General features: G+C 41.4%; 1 protein-coding gene across 1 annotated transcript in view; it reads left to right on the forward strand.

The window, feature by feature from the left end:
• The first annotated feature begins 1,561 nt into the window (after positions 1-1,561).
• Positions 1,562-19,565, forward strand: part of LOC111345401 (uncharacterized) — a 26,353-nt gene continuing 8,349 nt past the window's right edge. Inside the window, exons 1-12 of the mRNA XM_088747198.1 lie at positions 1,562-1,780; positions 2,386-2,741; positions 3,063-3,227; positions 4,738-4,848; positions 5,622-5,747; positions 5,848-5,944; positions 6,290-6,508; positions 7,072-7,448; position 8,140; positions 17,342-17,508; positions 17,992-18,102; positions 19,086-19,202. Coding sequence (XP_088603324.1) covers positions 1,708-1,780; positions 2,386-2,741; positions 3,063-3,227; positions 4,738-4,848; positions 5,622-5,747; positions 5,848-5,944; positions 6,290-6,508; positions 7,072-7,448; position 8,140; positions 17,342-17,508; positions 17,992-18,102; positions 19,086-19,202 — 1,920 coding nt within the window. The 5' untranslated portion in view covers positions 1,562-1,707. The remainder of the gene's footprint in view (positions 1,781-2,385; positions 2,742-3,062; positions 3,228-4,737; positions 4,849-5,621; positions 5,748-5,847; positions 5,945-6,289; positions 6,509-7,071; positions 7,449-8,139; positions 8,141-17,341; positions 17,509-17,991; positions 18,103-19,085; positions 19,203-19,565) is intronic.

Genomic DNA, 19,565 nt, shown 5'->3' on the forward strand with positions numbered 1-19,565 from the left:
CGACGTTATAAGGCTTTCAAAAGAAAACGAAAGTTTTAATGTAGCTCTATTTATATTGAAGTAATTTCTAATGTAACCACTTTATGACTGAGGTGATTTTCGGGCGCGTGTAGCAAATAACAAAGCTCTGCTTCTCACAAGCCGCTACATTCAAACACTGTAGAATGAAAAATATTGCTAATTCTTTGCATTAAAGATAAAAACACCATTACAAATTAAAGGTAAATGCTAAAAAAGCAAAATTTAATTCATAACAATTAACTTCAGACGTTAGTCTGAGTTAGTTTGGCAATGAAATGTTTCTAATCAATTTTGTCGGTGTTTATGCGTTCGAAAAATGATCTTCAAGTCTACCATTTCTAACGTGTTGCACGCTTACTGGGGCTGTTCTTAGTTTCAAATGATTTGTGTTCAATTAGAGACCGAATCTGGATTCCTAAAACTGCAAAAATAATTCGTTTCATTCCGAGCTAGTACTGTCACATGAATCCGTCCCGGGCACTAGGGTCTTCTTTAATAAAGTAACTATCACTTCAGAGCTAGGATTTTTTTGATGAAAAAAACATTTGCCTTTCAAATTGAGTCGGTGTCGGCCTAGTACATTTAAGTTCTTGTTTTTCGTAGGTTTTTCTTGATAGTTGCAAGAGAACCACTCGCGATTTCCAAGACGTGAGCGACTGAGCGGGTTGACGTTTCTTTTTAAAACTTTCTCTCTTGACTTTCTCTCTCTTTCTCCTCAACAGAGGTATCTCCCTCCCCTGAAGACAAGCCATGTTTCGTTTGAAACATAAATGGATGCTCTACACCCTTTCGGCTTGATTAAAATCCAAGTCAAGAATTTTATCAGTAGCGGCTCTCTTCGCCGCTGTTTCCTTGCTTACAACTAGTATGTTTGACTATTGTTACGTCATAGTTTCGTCATGACAAAGATGGCGGATTTCAATTTGAAAATGCCAATTTTTGGAATGTAATCGTTCGCAACTAAAACGCTTGAGCCAGTTAGGACGATACAAGAAAGGAACTTTTGATATAAGTTAACTTTTTCTAGACCATACTTTCCCTTTAATGACAAGTATCATCGTGAGGGGATGGTAGCCTTCTATGTTAATAAAGTACGTTGAGCCAAAGCTTGGATTACGGAACATGTAAAAACTTAATTCGTGCCAGCTCTAACTATACTTCTTTGGTCTCAGGCTTGAGACGCAATGTAAGCCTCGCTGAAGGAAGTTGTAAAGGATAAACAATGTCGAGATTCTGTAACATGATTTGTAACCATGATATAGAATTTCTTGTTCCAGCACTAACGCCACCGAGTAAACTTAAGGAAGTGCTTATAAAAGAAATCTTCTGCTCAGGGTTGTTTTCTTGAAAAGTTGAAGTTTTAACATATACTCCACGATCTAGGGTCACAAGCAATGGAGTTGCAGAGTCAAGCTATCGCAAACTAAAAATGATAAATTTACTCTGCAGTTGTAACTGACTCAAAAATTAGAGAGAAATGATAAGTCCACTTCACCAGCTTTAAGGAAGTTGCCTCAGTTAAATATACAGAAATAATGGAGGTCATTTGAGCTTCAGCAATACAGTCGTGCGCATGGACCAAATAGATATCAGCTCTAAGGGAAGAAGTTGCGGAACCCCACGTGACATCAAGCAAATTTAAACGAGGGATCGGCCTGTTGGTAGTCAGACTTTATTCAGGACGATATGGAGACGACTGAATTGCTTCTACGTTTTGCCGTTGTGTTGGTTTTCCTAAAGATGACTCTGGTGCCCGGTGGTAAGTTAAGCGCCTTTGTGAGCCAAAATGAAACGTACAGCTTTCAATAGGAATGGTTTTTATTTTCATTTTTTTTTCACTGATCAGCTTTTACCTCTACCAGATATATTTAGTAGGCCTCCTGTTAATAAAATTTATCGCTGAAGGAAGTTTTACTTTCAATTACGGCACGCATTTATCATACGGGTTGATTTGGTATCATAAACTTCCGTAGTAATCCCAATAAAGTTCTACTTGAAGCGCTTGCTCCTGATCAAACCTAGTAAATGACTTTTTTTGTTAAGAAAATATCAAAAGCTCTTCTATCAAATGTGCACTGGCACGATCAACGTATACTTACGTGATTCAATGCCAATTGTAAACAAAAAAAATGACAAAGAGGTCAACATGGAATTATTAGCTTATGTTCAAATTAGATTCCATCCCGTCAATTTGTGTCTGGGTAAATTTTGATTTTTCACGTACCGACGCACGCACTGACAGCCCTAATGTTTATTCACGAGTATCTAGTGCTCAGATTGGAATCATTGTAGCATAGCAACCTGAGACAATTCGATTGGCTCCTAAAAAATGAAGGCATAATTTTGTCTTTTATCCCTTGACAGCATCGAGTGTAAAGGCTGGAAAGGATAACGTGACAACCAACAAACCAGGCCTGTTTGGGTGTAAAAAGATAAACTTCCAACACCCCTTCTCTCATGGACCGCAAGTCAAGGTATTTGCCTCATTTGGACATACTACAGAAAGTCCAGGTCACCGTTATGGTGCAGCCGTCTGGGTTGAATCTGTTTCGACGAGAGGATTCACGACCTGCGTGTTAGAATATGGAGACGGATCGAACGGTACATCTGAAATAAACTGGGTTGCTTTGCAATCTGTGCCAACAGGATCTCAGTTAGAAACCGTCCACTTAAAAGCTTGGACCACCGGAACGAATTGTAGGACAATCACCTTTAAAGAGGTTGGACAAATGATGTTTGCTTATTTTTTCTACAACTACGGCCCTTCTTTCTCTCCGCCTTACATCCTACTTCCAGGAAATGTAGGAAAGACACATATCAGATGTCAACGACCCATTTTGTAGTCCAAGAGTAGTTTATCCATGTTATCAGGCTCGAATCCCATTTTAGTATGTGGGTTTTAACAAAGGGATTTAATATATATCTTGATCCGTTTAAGTCATATCAACAGTAAGCATAGGTCTGGTTCATATGTTGGCTGTGTGTTAAATTTCCTTTATTCACAGGTAAAGAAGTGTAAAAATGTCTTTCATAACTTTTAGCGTTTCAAGACCTCACCAACCATTTTAGTTACTGTCAGTCATGAAGTTTTAAGAAGACCTCAGGATGCCATGGCTGTGTGGGTAGAGGACTTGAACAAGGACAATTTCAAAGTTTGTCTCCGAGAAACCAAGCTTCTCGATGGAACACACAAGAACGTGAAAATAGTAAGTACATGATTGAATTTTTTCTTTTCCCATTCCTACAGAAAAATTCTTTGGGAGTCTTGATATGGATAAGAAGACTGATGAACAGATATACGGGTGGACGCATGTGTGGGTGGGCGGATAGGTGAGAGTTATTGCGTGACCAACTGGATGATTGAATGACTAATTGATTAATTTATTGACTCGTTTGTTCATCCATTCATTAACACATTCACTAGTTGACCAATTTTAAAAGTTGCCTCTATTGGCAGCAATGACGCAATCTCATCGGCCAATTTGGCTTTGCGGATAAGAGTACAGACAATTCTGCTCTCGTCGACGTGTCACGCAATGTATCACGCACTGAAAGAATCGTTTTATATGACGTCGATATTGTCGATATATTCCAAGTGATAATAAGAATTGCATTGGTTTTTCAGTGGTCAAGCTAGCTTGAACGTACCGTACTAAAGCACATAAACATTTTATACGTAGCTTGGAAGGTTACGTTGGTTCTGTCGAATGCTTCATTTGTCTTCGAGAACAATCTAGCGAGACAGTAAGGGTCATCTACGTCAGGAGAGACTCAAATTCAGTTAATATGGATGTAAATATTCCACAAGGTCCTCAGATAAACCGATTAAGAAAATCCGACAACTGGGCAGCGCTGCGAAAAAAGTTTTCTTAGCAGAAATGTCTCAACATGTGTCGTCTTCGCATCATGAAGCTAAAAGGAAATATTTTTTTTTGTTTCAAGAGAGAGCATTTTACTGTTAAAATCTGTAATTATGTAGATCCGAAGACATAATCTTTTCAGTTTTTGCCGTGACATTACAAAAGACGAAAAACATCTAAAGATAATTTCACAGTGGCATCCACCGACGCCTGATTTATATCAAAACTTGTCCTGTCTAAATATCTCAATAGATGTCATCTGCACACCATGTAAGTTATAAGGAAATTTTTTTTCTTTCAAAAAAAGAGCGTTTCATTTTTTGACTCAGAGACTTATGCCGAAAAGAACGTTAACGGTGGATCGGTAGAAGGGCGGGATACCTCAAGATGCGGAATGCCTTTTTAGTATGAAATAAAAGTCTCAAAAAAATGAAATGACAGGAAAACAAGAAATCAATTTCAATTAACAGCGAGGATCGTACATCATACGTATCTATAACCGCAGTTCAAAATACATGAACTTCATGTATTCATTGTATCCGATTAGCATCATTGTTACCTTTTAATTACTGGTTGCATGTCAATGTCGATATACGTTTGAATCATCTTTCTCTTGTGGGACAGTGTACTCATAAGTATGTGGGATGTAACAGTTTTCTGTTTTGCCTGTGAGACAAATGTTATGTAACACTACCCCCTTACTTCATTACACAACCTCGCGTTCTTTTCAATCCTATAAATTTTATGTTATACAAGTAGCCACATGCAGTCTTCGACTGTCTGTTTAAACATATTTTCTTCCCACGTTATCCATCACACAGTTTTCTCATTTTACAATTGAATTCAAATTTTACAGAACTGGATGGCTTTTACTACACTGAAGGTTGAGAACGTTACCTTTTCAAAGAGTGTGGTGCTCAATAATGCAAGCTTGCAAAAACATCATGATAACCACGCTTATTGCCAAGTAAGGTTTAACTAGCAAATGAAAAGCAATATCTTGAACAGTAACGCTGGGATGGATATTAAAAAAAAATACAGTGACAACTTCATCAACAACTGTTGAACAAGTTTGTTTATTATGAAAATCATTATCGTCAAAACTACTAAGATAATTAATTCGACTTGATATTTAACAACGCCAACACAACAGCCCCGTTTAGGAAAAAAAAAAAGGAGAAGAAAGAAAGTTTGTAAACAAGAATTTTGGAGAAGGTGCAGAAACGATACATTCTTCTGAATAAAGGCTGAAAGTTTCTAAAGAAACAGTGGCGCTGCGTCGGTGGGGGTAAAAAGGTAATTGTTATATCAACTAAGTTGAAATTGTAAATTGGCCACCGTAACGAATAAAAAAGCTAACGTTTCGAGCGTTAGCCCTTCGTCAGAGCGAATGACGAAGGGCTAACGCTCGAAACGTCAGCTATTTTATTCGTTACGGTGGCCAATTTACAATTTCAACTTAGTTGATTTAACCAATTATATTTCTTCTGAGTCTGCTCAACAGCTCGTTTAATGTAGAAATATGCATCCTTATGGCTTATTTGCACTCGATGTTATCAATGGTTCAGTACACAATCCTGGGTAACATACGCATAGAGCTAGCTTCTGGGGTGTTTCTAAGAATTGTTTGTTTTGTTTGGTTTTGCTTTGATTAGTATCAAAATCCTGACCAACCCCTAAAAGTTTGTTTCAGCCCACCAGTCATTTATTAACAGACTTTATTTGTCATATCAATTTCAGACTATAAACTTCACCGATCAGTTTTACGCTCCTCCAGTTGTAGTAGTGACGCCCAAACAGGGTTACAAGAATAACTACTCAGGTGTTCCTCGGTCTCAGTGTAATGCCGTGACGGCATGGGTCGAGGTGAGGTTTTAGTATTATAAAAAATGTTTGTGGCCCAGTCAAGACACTGCACACTTTTTATTTTTATTTTTATTTTTTTTTCTTCCTGTCTTGATTATAGTACACGTCCACTGAAGATACGAAAGTATGTGCGAGAAGCTACGACAGCGATGCTCATAGCGATGATATCATACGAGTTGATTATGTTGTTGTTGGAGGTTGGTGTGAATAGAAAGACAAAACCATAGGAAAAATGCAATTTCAGAACATGTAGAAATAGCTCTACCATTTAAATTTCCATTGGTACAAAAGCCCTTTGTGACTAATACTATTTAGTCTCTGTATCGTGACAACTGTTTCAACGCCAGAGTGGTGGTCTCGTTGTTGTGCTGGACTGAACGGGTTAAGAAATAGAAATTCGATCCCCAACTGTGACCTAAGTTTCGGTCACGATCTTTATTCCTCATAATACTATTATCCTAAGGTTTCTTCACAGTAAGGTTCAACTCAACGGATTATAACAGAATAATAGAAATGTTTCCTCCTGTTTTCATACTTACCAGACCTGGACCCCTGTCTGAACATAACGTGTTATTTCCATGGGTTATGCAAGGCTTTTGGACCCCATGATGCTCGCTGCGTATGTATAGACCGCTGCCCTTCCTACCATGAGCCCATCTGCTCATCCAACGGAACAACCTACGACAATAAGTGTTTGTTTGAACAGGAAATGTGTCGCATGCGGCTCAACTTTACAGTGCAACATCCGGGTAGTTGTGAAGGTAAGGCGCATTTTCTATTTCTCACGTTAGTGATTGCCGATGGTGGCCAAATCTAGAGGAATCCTGCAAAATTAAACGTCCATCTGTTCACAACAACATAAATTGCATGTCGTGGTTATTGTTTTTTCACTTTTCTTCTATAGTTTGGCCTAAAATTAGAACTGATGTCATTATCGTTGTCATTTTATTCCACCACCACTGTCATTGTCATTGTCGTTATCACTGTCATTGCCATTTTCATTGCCATTGCCATCGCCATTGTCATTGTCATTGTCATTCTCATCTTCATCGTCATCGTCATCGTCATTGTCCCTGCTATTTGGATAAAACTCTCTTTGTTATCGTTGTTATCATTATCATTGTCAATGTAATTGCATATCACTGCAATCGTTGCTGTCGTCGTCATTCATTGTCATTGTCAATGTCATTTCGACTGCCACTGTCATTTTCATCGTCACTAATGCTGTCACTGTCCGTGACACTATACTTGCTATTTTCCATGGTATCGCCTTTGTCCTTACTCCTTGCTGTCATTTCCCGTTTTTTTTTTTTCGCTGTCGCAGGATTCCCTTTTCAGAGAGGTCGCCATCACATGCCCCATATTCCATCTCTTGGATATTCTCACTGCGAGATCATTCGTCTGAGACCATTTGTGTTCTATCCTGACAAACCCATTGAAGTGCAGATAACGGTCAATCATATCGACACCAGCGACAAGTCATATGTTCATGATGCGGCGGTTCCGTGGGTTGAGAACATCAGTACCGATCAATTCACGGCCTGTGTAATGGCGGCAGGCTTCAATGAACGAAAATCGAATGCAAACGTCACATTGGATTGGATGGCGTATCAGGGAGCTCCGGTGGGTGGAGTGGCGGGAGAAGAACAGACATCACAGTGGTGGACTGGAACGACTTGTAAAGCTGTGAATTTTCCATCGGTAAATAAAATTTTTCTTTTTTGTGTCATCTAGTGGAGTCTTTCAGCATCACGGTTGTGTCAAGCTAAAAAAAAGAGCCTGATGTTTGTCCCTGTTTTACGGCTGCAAAAACATACATTAAAACGACATGCTTCGGTAAAAGGTTGCGGTTGAGTTCCAAGAGCTTGACGATGCAATAGTGACGGACCCTACCCCGGTTTGTACAATATCCTTTGCCATCCTTCCTGGTAGGAAAGATAGTTTAATTGCAGACATCCCCTTTCCCTATTTTGTCAGTGTGCAAGTAAATCACTATTTATAATCATGATCAGGGATGAAGAGAGGCCCTGTTAAGCTATGGTCTAGAACCTGAACCAAGTCAGTCGCTAGGACAAAGCTTCTCGTTCTCTCACTAAGAGCTATAGTAAATCATTTTGCCATTGGGTACCCCAAGCAATATATGAACGCATTATTGCCACGCTGAACCCGTTACCTAATAAGCTGAATTATACGTGAATTTTGAATAATACTTCCTTAGTATTGGATATATGTTTTAAATATAATTGCTCCGGTGATTGTAGAGATGCACGCGCTTTGACTGGTCGACAATTGCGTCATAAATCGCAATGATGAAGAAAATTTAATTTGGTAGAGCAAAAAGGATGGTATTACATGTAAGTTTAGAGTAACACTTTTTAAAAGAAATATAGAGGGTTTTTGTTGATTGAAATTAATTGTAGCGGCAAGCGAACATCAAGGCCGAACGAAGCGCCGAGAAAATCGCGACCGGAGAAATACGACCAAGCCAGGGGATACGTTACGGAGACTTATCTTTAATAGATCTCGTAAACTGTAGGCGAATTAAAAAAAAAAAAGGAAACTTATATAATCGATTGTACTCAATTGAAACACGTGGCGACTTAACAGCGTAAACAAATCTAACATAACGAAAAGAACTAATAAATGAACTAAGTACCACGGCAAACACAAAATATACTTATAAAGATGAAAGAGCTTACTCGAAACGAGATAAAGGACAATTATGACTAGAAATAGCCGCTAGACGATACGACGGCGGCGAGTAAATAACACACACACAAAGCATAAAATCAGATCAAGAGAAACGCTACCTTGCATAAATCGGGCAAGCTACAAGAGTGAGAACAAACGAATGCAACTTACATATCGGTCCCTCTACGTCGGTGGCTTGAAACCAAAACTTAAGAAGTAACCTTAGGACGGACGCCGGACATAACAGTGAACAGTAAAGGAGCGTACGATGCAACAACTAAAGAAAGAAAAACTATCCGAAAGGCTCAAATGGCACAAAGGCCAACTGTAACTGAAATGTCACGCAAACTTCAAGTCACGCAATTAAAGTCGCGCATTTACATGGCTCCCCTGAAACACCAACGTGTTTCACTACAAATAAGCAAATTAGTTAAGGAGAAATTAAACATTTTAAAAAGGTTTTAAGTGTTCGTGCTAATGATCGTATCAAATGATCAGCAAAGTCAATGGCTCCTCGGCTGGGATACACCCCGGGATTCACTCTCGTAGCCGTCTTTAGACATCAACAGGACAAGCTTCTGAACTGGACGCTCCAGGAACTTCACTTCCTTAACTCTCCTTCCTTTCTTATCAAGACAAGCGTCTGCTAGAGCTAACTTCACCGTGCGAACGCGTCCATCAGAACTTCGGTTGACTGCACAAACACGCGCCAGCTGCCAACGACTGCGGGGAGCGTTATCATCTTTAATGATCACGATGTCGTCCACGCCTACATCTTTCTGGGACGCTATCCACTTCTGACGTTGCTGCAAACTAAGCAGATATTCTTTCCGCCATCGTGACCAGAACTCGTTGGCCAAATGTTGGACACGCCTCCAACGCTTCCTGCAAAACTTGTCACCTGACGGAAAGACACCAGGTGGCGAGAGAACAACCTTCGTCTTCATAGTGAGCAAGTGGTTGGGTGTCAGGGGGCTTAGCGAACCTGGGTCATTTAAGAGGTCAACTGTCAATGGACGGCTATTAATGATGGCCTCCACCTCGCACATGAGCGTTCTAAGCGACTCGTCGTCCAGCTGTAGGCCATTGTTCTGGAGAAGTGGGGACAGGACGCTTCTGACTGTACGAATCTGCCGCTCCCAGACTCCACCCATGTGGCTAGAAGACGGAACATTCATAGCGAAGGTGAACCAATCACAATTCCTCTGAAGTAATTCTGCTTTGATGCGTTCGTGGTCGAGCTCTGCAAGCGCAGCCTTCAACTCATGCTTAGCGCCAACAAAATTCGTTCCCTGGTCGCTTCGTAGTTGGCGGATCGGCCCTCTGCGGCATATAAAACGACGAAGCGCATTTATGAAGGCATCCGTTTCAAGTGAAGTGGAAGTCTCCAAATGGATGGCTCTTGAGGCTAAGCATGTAAACAGAACTCCGTACCTCTTCATTTCTTTTCTGCCTTCTTTGATGGAAAAGGGGCCAAAGTAGTCCACTGCACAAAACGTGAAAGGTGGAGCAGGTTCTAGTCGATCCTCTGGCAGATCTGCCATCTTTTGCTCTACCATTGCAGAACGCATCTTTCTACAGACAACACAGCTCCAGATGTAGCTTCCAACTGCGCTTGTTCCACCCACGATCCAGTAACCATTGGCTCTTATCTCGTTCAAAGTCATGCCCCGCCCTTGATGCTTTATCTTCTCGTGAAAGTACCTGATAATGAGAGTCGTCACGTGGCTCATTCGAGGTAAGATCACGGGGAATTTGACTTCAAACGGGAGTGAAGCATTTCTAAGGCGGCCGCCAACGCGTAGAATTCCCTGCGAGTCAAGGAAGGGATCCAGCTTATGTAGGGAGGATTGCTTCGGACTAAACTTTATCTCTGCTGGCGCGGCTAATCTGTCTTCGAGGGACTTAACATGCTGTGAGGACTTCGACGACTTAAGCTCCTCAGAAAAGGCGGTACACTGGACGGACTTTATGATTACACTTTCTGCTTCTTGAAGGTCTTGCACTTGAAGCATAGCCTTCTTATTGCTGACCCTGTGCTCTGCAAAGGCTTGCTCTCGTAGCCTTTGAAGATACAGAAGACATAAGGCAACGGCTCTTCTGGCACGGAACCAATCAGAAAAGTATTCCAAACGGTCTGTAATCTTCAGCTCCTTCTTCGTGGACTTTGTAGCTAAGGCGATGACTTTCCTGACCTCAGGGTCACATGGCAGTACTTGGCTGGGATCTGGCAAAACTTCCTCATCGACGGGCCATTCCTTCTCCTTCTGCCACAAGAATGCAGGTCCCGTAGACCACTTCGAAGTAACGAGAGCATTTGGACTGAGACCGCGGGAGGCGTCATCTGCCGGGTTTAGTTTAGTTTCAATGTATTTCCACTGATCCACTGAAGTCAAGTCTTGAATGAGCTGAACTCGATTGGCAACAAAAATATGGAACCTACGACTTTCATTGGCAATGTAGGCCAAGACAACTTTGCTGTCAGACCAGAAGAACTCTTGGACGTCTTCAAGGTTTAGCTCCTGACGTATCTGTTGGCTTATCTTCACAGAAGTTACCGCGGCTTGTAATTCAAGACGTGGAATTGTAACAGGCTTGAGGGGGGTCACTCGCGACTTGCCAACTACAAAGGCACAATGGATTCTGCCGGAATCGTCTTGAAGCCTCAGATAACTGCATTGACCGTATCCCTTAGTGCTGGCGTCGGAGAAATGGTGCAGCTCTTTCTTTACTACTGTTCCAAAGTCATCAGGTTTGAAACATCTGGGAATTGAAAAATGCTGAAGAACATGAAGCTCAGTCCTCCATCTTTCCCATCTTGCTCTGATCACCTCAGGTATTATTGGGTCGTCCCAATCCACACCATTGCGGCACAATTCTTGTAGAATACTCTTTCCTTCTAATAGCACTGGTGCAATAAAACCAAGTGGGTCAAAAATAGAACTGATGGTGGAGAGAATTCCCCTTCTTGTACAAGGACGGTCTTTCAATGCTATACGAAATTGGAAAGTGTCTGACTGAATACACCACTGAACACCGAGTGCTCGTTCCATGGGTAACTTGTCAAGATCGAGGTTTATGCTCTTGAGGTGATCAGCTCTGTCAATCACTGGGATGTTCTTTATGACCTCCTTCTTGTTGGAAACGAACTTCTGCAGATTGAAGCCTCCTCTTCTGCACATTTCTTTCACAGACTTGATCAAATGGTTCGCCTCCTCAATCGTGGCACAGGACTTTAATCCATCATCCACATAGAAGTCGTTCCGCAGAAAGTCAGCGGCAGCTGATCCCAACTCGCACTCACTATCTTGCGCAGACTTCTTCAAAGCAAAATTGGCACAACCAGGAGACGAGGTTGCACCGAAAAGGTGCACGGTCATTCGGTACTCAATTGGACCCTTCGAAAAGTCTCCATTCTCCCACCAGAGGAAGCGCAGTAGATCCCGGTACTCCTCAGCAACACACACTTGGTAGAACATGGACTCAATATCACACATTAACCCCACGTGCTCTTGACGGAACCTGTTCAGGACACCTGTAAGAGTGTTCGTCAAGTCCGGGCCTTGTAACAGGTGTTTATTCAGAGACTCTCCCTTGAACTCTGCGGCACAGTCGAAAACAACGCGAATCTTAGTTGGTTTCTTGGGATGGTATACTCCGTGGTGTGGGATATACCAGACGTTTCGTTGTTCTGTATCTGACGACGAAGAGGTGCTTTGTTTCACCCTTTCAGCAAAACCCTTCTCTATCATATTCTCCATGAAGGTGACATAATCGTCACGGTATCTTCTATCGGCCGTGAATCTTCTTTTCAGTTGTAACAAGCGACGGAAGGCTGACTCACGGTTGTTAGGAAGAACGACATTCGGATTCCTCAGGGGTAGGGGCAGTTCATAGTGGCCATTCTCTAGTTGAGTAATTCCTTCCCTGACGATGGTGAGGAATCTTCTGTCTTCTTTTGAAAGCCCCAATCCAGGAATAAATTCCTCTGAGAAGTCCCGTTCGAACATTCGTGTCACTGCAAAGGGATTTATTTCTTCTTTAGTTTGGGCATTGAGAACAAAGCTGCGCTTGCTACGGCGGCCAGTATCAACTTCATATACAAGGATTCGATTGCAAGACGACGCTAAATGCTCTCCACAGTCTGGCTGAACGTCTTCTGACGGACTGACGGGACCAATTATTCCCCATCCTAGGAGAGTGCGGACGGCGTAAGGATCTTCTCCCTTACCCAAAATAACTTCTTTAGGCTTGATCGCCTTCGGACAGTTGCAGCCAATCAGCAATCCGATTTCCAAGCTTTCTTGATACGGCATAATCTTATCTTTGATCTTTTGGAGATGTGGCCACACAGCTGCAACTTCAGGACTAGGAATCTGGTCTCTTCTGGATGGTATCTGGTCTCTGGAGTATGTCCTAGGTAGCTCGACTTGAACGCGCTGATCTATCCTCTCAACTACCAGCCCATCCACTCTGCAAACGGCGATTTCTTCGCTTCCAAGCATGGTACTAAGGATAAGTTTCGAATCAACTCCAGGGATTCCAAGTTTATCCTTCACGTCAGTCTTGATAAACGTCGTGTCACTGGCGTCATCCAATAACGCATAGACCTTGACTTTAAGCTCGGGGTGACTCTTACGAAACACATAGACTGGGATGATTAAAGAATTCGTTACAGTGCCATGCCCACTCACTGCGCTACACACACCAACATTGGGGTTGGAGTGGCTGTCGTTGTCCGCGACCTCTGAACTTGCTTGATGGCTTTGGGCCGAATCGGACCGAGTTGATTCAGGAGTATTCTGGTTGCTAGATCCTTCTTTATACGTAGGGTCATGTAGTGGAGTCGGATGCTGCCTACCGCATTTTTCGCAATTTAACCTAACTCGACAGTTCTTCGATTGATGACCCCTTTTCAGGCATCCAAAACAGAGGCCTTTCGATCTAACCAGTGCCAGGCGTTCGTCAATGCTCTTCCTGCTTAGTTCTCCGCACTTGTGAGGTGGGTGGTTGCCACCGCAGAAGATGCACGAACTTTGTTGTTTCAGCTCTTGCTCTGCATTAGGCTTTCCTCTGCTCTCGCTAGGCCGGGTACGAGAGGAGAACGATGCAAAGCTGTTAGCCTCCTGACTTCTCTTTACTCGGCTTCTGTCGGGCCCCTTGTTTCTTTTACTTTTCAAAGCTTCGGGAGAAAAGACCGGATCATTCGCGAGATCTGCTTCTTCTCTGACAAATTCTACCAGATCATGGAAGGATACAGTTCTCTCCGTTTTCTTCAAGACATCACGTGCTTGGCGACACCACCTGGAACTTGACTTAAGGGGCAGTTTTGTGCTTATTTCCTGTAGTAACCTTGTCGAATTTAGATCTTCCATGTACTTCATAGACTGCATGGCCCCTTCACAACGGATAAGAAAATCAGAGAGATCTTGAAGACTGGAGCTATCTCCTTCGACGATCTGCGGCCAATTTCTCAATTTAGCCTTATAAGCTTCGGCCACTCGAAATGGGTTGCCGAAACGCTGAGCCAAGAGCTTGCGAGCTTCTTCGTAACCCTTGTCAGAATCCCAGATCAAGAAACCTTTCACGACTTCGTGGGCTTTACCAGACGTATACTTGCTCAAAAAATACAGTTTGTCTTTCTCTGAGTCAACTTTCTTTTCTATCATGGCATCGAAGGCAGCTATGAATGTCGGGTAATCGAAATAGCTTCCTTTGAATACAGGCGGTTCTTGAGAGGGAAGCGTGCTGGCTCTTTGCTGGTTGACAATGAGAGCGCTTAATTCCGCTTGCTTTGCTTGGAGACTGACTATTTGTTTAAGAGTCACTTCTTGATGTGTTGTCGGCTCGTCTCGCTCGGGGGCGAAATTGTTGTCTTGATTAGCGGCTTCTCTCACTGGCGGCGTGAAAGGAAGTGCTTCCGGTCTCAACAGTGAAGGTTCATGTTTTATGACAGATTTTCCGACATCGAATTTAGCTTCGCGGAAACTTTGTTCGATTCTCTCATCAGATTTCGTATTTTTGCGAACTAAGCCATTCTTCACTTCTTCGTTCATGACCAATTTGATAGCTTCCTCTTCAGCATCTGCCAAGGCGATCTCTCTCTCCAACTGGATTCTTCTTAAATTGGTTTCCTGATCCAGATACTTCATTTCGACCTTCAGCTTCGCTGCTCTGGTCGCCGCCTCTACTCTCTTTGACATGACCGACGACCTAGAAGATCTTGAAGAACCTGAAACCCTTGATCTTCCAGAACGGCCTGATTTGGTTTCTTGCTTATTAGATTCGCATTCTTCGTGCTTTCGTTGTTCGATTGAACGAAGAATTTCGGACAATCGCATTCGGCATTCGATAAACTCCCGATCGCACAAATCAAAATATCGGTAAGCGGCACCTTTAGCGCTTTCATCATCAAGTAACTCGTCATAAGATCGGTATGCCTGGTTAAGCTCCTCTTTAATTACATCTAGGATTTGTCTTTCCTTTTCCAATTCTTCGGTACCCGGGTGGAGCTCGAGCAATGAGTAAATTCTTCCAACATGTTTACGTAATTTGTTTTCCACTTCTTGTTTCTTTAAAGCGCGAACTTCCAATTGATATGCTCTGCCTTTGTCGGTCAAAGTACGCTCGTGTGGTTCTCTCAAGTTAGGAGGATCGAATTTCCTGCCACGAGGACTATTGGCTTCGTCCAAACTAAGATCACCTAAATCACGTAAATCATTTGGAATTCCAACTTCTGCTTGTTTCTTCTCCAATGAGAGAATCTTTCGAACCGTAGCTCGAGGCGATCGACTACCACTATCGCTCATCCTCAACAAATTTTAGTTCCAGCCAAAGGCGTCAGTTGGCGATATTTTACTGTAGCGGCAAGCGAACATCAAGGCCGAACGAAGCGCCGAGAAAATCGCGACCGGAGAAATACGACCAAGCCAGGGGATACGTTACGGAGACTTATCTTTAATAGATCTCGTAAACTGTAGGCGAATTAAAAAAAAAAAGGAAACTTATATAATCGATTGTACTCAATTGAAACACGTGGCGACTTAACAGCGTAAACAAATCTAACATAACGAAAAGAACTAATAAATGAACTAAGTACCACGGCAAACACAAAATATACTTATAAAGATGAAAGAGCTTACTCGAAACGAGATAAAGGACAATTATGACTAGAAATAGCCGCTAGACGATACGACGGCGGCGAGTAAATAACACACACACAAAGCATAAAATCAGATCAAGAGAAACGCTACCTTGCATAAATCGGGCAAGCTACAAAAGTGAGAACAAACGAATGCAACTTACATATCGGTCCCTATACGTCGGTGGCTTGAAACCAAAACTTAAGAAGTAACCTTAGGACGGACGCCGGACATAACAGTGAACAGTAAAGGAGCGTACGATGCAACAACTAAAGAAAGAAAAACTATCCGAAAGGCTCAAATGGCACAAAGGCCAACTGTAACTGAAATGTCACGCAAACTTCAAGTCACGCAATTAAAGTCGCGCATTTACATTAATGAAGCTATCAAATTCTAGCTGACACTGGCTCTTTATCTCGATTTGAGTACTTAAAACAACTGAAACAGGATGGTTTTAACATCAGAACGGATACTTACAGAATTCGAAAGTACTTGAACAATTATACTGGAACAAATTTTCGCCTCAGGCCTAGTGGGCACTGTTGAATAATTCCTTTCCCCGTCACGGAATTATTTAACACATTTACTTCGCCATTGGCGAATAATTGTTCAACATTAAACAAATAGATTTCATGTTACAGTGTTTTTGTTCAGTAATGTTGTGGTGAAATCAATGAAACACACGGCTGAGCCTCGTATGACACTTCGTTTATTCTTGCCACATTCTGACGTCGTATATGATCTCTAAAGGGACACGGTCACGGTATGCGCATGCTCTTATAGCCGATCGAAACTTGAAAAAGTCATCCTGACTTTTTCAAGTTGCATTCACAAATTCAGAATGGCGTCTAGCGGAGGATCCGGACATGGCGGTAAACACATTAACTCAGGGCGGAAACGAAAGGTTGAAGACAGAGGGGAATACAAGAAAGCGTGGCTGGGGAACCATAAGCGTATTTATGTGTAAGAAAAGACATTTCAGTTGTGGCTGCAGGCAAAATTGATGCAGGTTATGAGTCATTCAGCGACAGTGATTTTACTGATAGGAAAATAAAATAATGCCAGATATCACAGACATTTGTAGCATTTGCGAGGCAGATGTTTATTCTACTACACATTATGATTGGAATACAGGTAAGCCTCAGGCGAACTCTATGGCTTCCATAAATATAGGCTCGTTCGAATCCTGAAGAAAGGGAATACACAAATCATTTCGTATGCTTTTTGGACATTCGAGCCACAAAAGAAGTGAATGTTTACAACTTTACAAGCATGTATTCAACTTTATATGCATACCCTGTTTCTGCAAGGTTTATTGCTTGTTCCACATTTACATTCATTTGTACAGAGCACGTTTCTCCCTTTGCAAGGGCACCCACAAGAACTATTTCCTTTGCGCTTCGTTGTATAAGCACTTTTACATTTACACACGATCACCGAAGGTTCCTCAGTAAAAGAAATTCACTTTCATGAGCATTTGCTTTGGATAAACTTGATTTAAAAGCAAAATATATGCAGAATTCTTCGACTAACTGATATTTCCATAATGGCCGTAAAGCGTGACAAGTCTCGGAGAGAGTGTATGCTACTGCGCATGTCAACCCGTGACAGTGTCCCATTAATTGAACAGACTCACGACATCGTGGAAATATTTGTTAAGTAGAGCTTTACTTTAAATGCGCTAATCTTATCATTGACAAGAGAAAGAGAAAGTTGACCATCTAATACGGTTAAGCAGTCTAACTTCTTTTTCGATTTCAGGGAAGTTTAACAGTTCACCTTCTGTATTTGTAACTGCCGAACATCATCATTCTGGACTGAAGCGTGACGCAGCTAGTGTCTGGATTGAAGATGTCACACAATCTTCATGCAAAGTTTGTTTGAGGGAGCTACAAAACTACGCAGGATCCCACGAGGACATTTCCGTTGTAATTATTGGTTTACAGGCTTATCGCTTTCCTATCTAAATAACTGCTTACTCTTGTAATTCTCTCTCAATGGTACAATTTAGAAAGGAATTCTTGTTATATGCATAACACAAACCAACTGATGTTAAGCATAATGGCTACTCCACTAATCAAAATTAAAATGGACTCCAAGTGATATAAATCAGAAGAATTCTCGACTTCGTTAAGATATATTTGATAAAGTACAATTGAATGAAAATTATTATTAAAAAACAGGGATAATCCAAAACATGACCATTGCGTTCCCATAAAGTTTTACGGCAAAACAGCATTCATGATTGCCTCGTTAAGGGATCATTTAGCTAGTTATGGATCCCAACATACCTGTACGCACTATATAACATAATGCATAGAAGATTGTATCTCTAGCCGTATTTTCATTCGACCATCTCGCGTCAATTAAGATGCAATGAACACTCTTGCATTTTTTCGTGTTTTTGTCAGAATTGGTTCGCGTTTGTGGATCTTCACAAGCCCCCCTTCTTGGAACATGGCATGGTTCCCTTCATGAACAACAAACCCCCTCCTGACGATCAAAATAATGCCTTCTGCAAGGTAAATAATCATTGGTGGTTTTTTTCCATCGTCTCATCTAATTTCGAGCATGTTTGTGTTTGAGTGAGTACGCCGAATTTGTTTGGTTCATGGGTAGTTTATTTAGTGCAAATTGATCAGTAATCATAGCGATATCCATGTTCTACTCACTATTTACGAGGGTCTGGCTGAAGTTCTAAGGATCTATGTGCTTATGGACTTTGTTCTCTTGGGAGAAGAAAGAGAATTGCTAAACCTCAGGAACACCTCTCCGCACTCAACCAATTGTTATCATTATTATTGTTATTATTTTCTATTACACTAAAAATTGTTTCATTATTACTATTATTGTCATTATTAACAATTATTCCAAGAGCACGCGTTCGTTATGAGATGATAGATAACCAACGAGGCGCGTAGCGCCGAGTTGGTTATAATCATCTCATATCCAACAAGCGCGAGTGAAATAATCGTTTTATTAAAAACGTCAAATTAAGTTTTTAAATTTTATTTAATTGTTTAGCTCCCTTTTAATTTAAGCTGACGCGTACGCTTACCATATTTGTAGATTATGGTATATTGGCTCCTCTACCATAATGGCTAAGCCAATAAAAAGTCTTGATCAACTTAACGACCTGCTCCCAGTTGGCTTGTTAGCTCAATTGGTAGAGCGCTGCACTAGTATCGCAGAGGTCAGTGGTTCGAATCCCGTACAGGCCTGATTTTTTTTTTCAGGTCGGATTTTCGCTATTGCTTAAATAGCGCTATCTACTGCGAGGATCGTGCATCATACGTAAAAAGTCTTGAATTGCATTATCCTATGATTTAGTTTTTAATAATTATCATTATTATTATTGTTTTTGAAGAAAATGGGTGAGGGAATGGGCGAAGGAATTCAAGGGAGATCTTCTAATTTAATAATTTCGTTTAACTTTACTAAGGCGCTAGTTTTAGTGTAGGCCCTGATCCCAGAATATGTTTTTAATTTTTATCTTTCTTTTCAGGATGTTTCCTTTCTCCATACTTATCATACAGTCCCAAATGTACTCGTCTCTGCTAATCACTCAACAAAAGGAGGGAACCTAAGTCCTGTTCACAATGGCATAACTGCTTGGATAGAGGTTCGATAAATTGTTGACAAGTCTTTGCTTTCTTCAAAAAAGAAAAAAAAACTGCGCAATAGATATATTTTATTTATCAGACGGGAGGTCTGTGTTAGGAATAACTTTTCCCAAGGTCTTGGATACTGCCTGAGGCTGTAGCTCAAGGGCGGTACTCAAGATAGAGGACACAGTTTTTCCCAATACGGACCGACCTATGCTGGTGAATAACATTTTTATCTTATTCTAACACTTAACAAAATGATTGCAAAAAAGAACCGAAATGATTTAGGGCTACAATTACGAGTTTAATTACTGGAAAGTTCTTCATCAACTTAGCATAACAATTTTTTAGCGAGAGGATGATGAAGAAAACAGAGGTTT

Source organism: Stylophora pistillata, chromosome 2, assembly GCF_964205215.1.
Source record: "Stylophora pistillata chromosome 2, jaStyPist1.2, whole genome shotgun sequence".
NCBI classification, from domain to species: Eukaryota; Metazoa; Cnidaria; class Anthozoa; order Scleractinia; family Pocilloporidae; genus Stylophora; species Stylophora pistillata.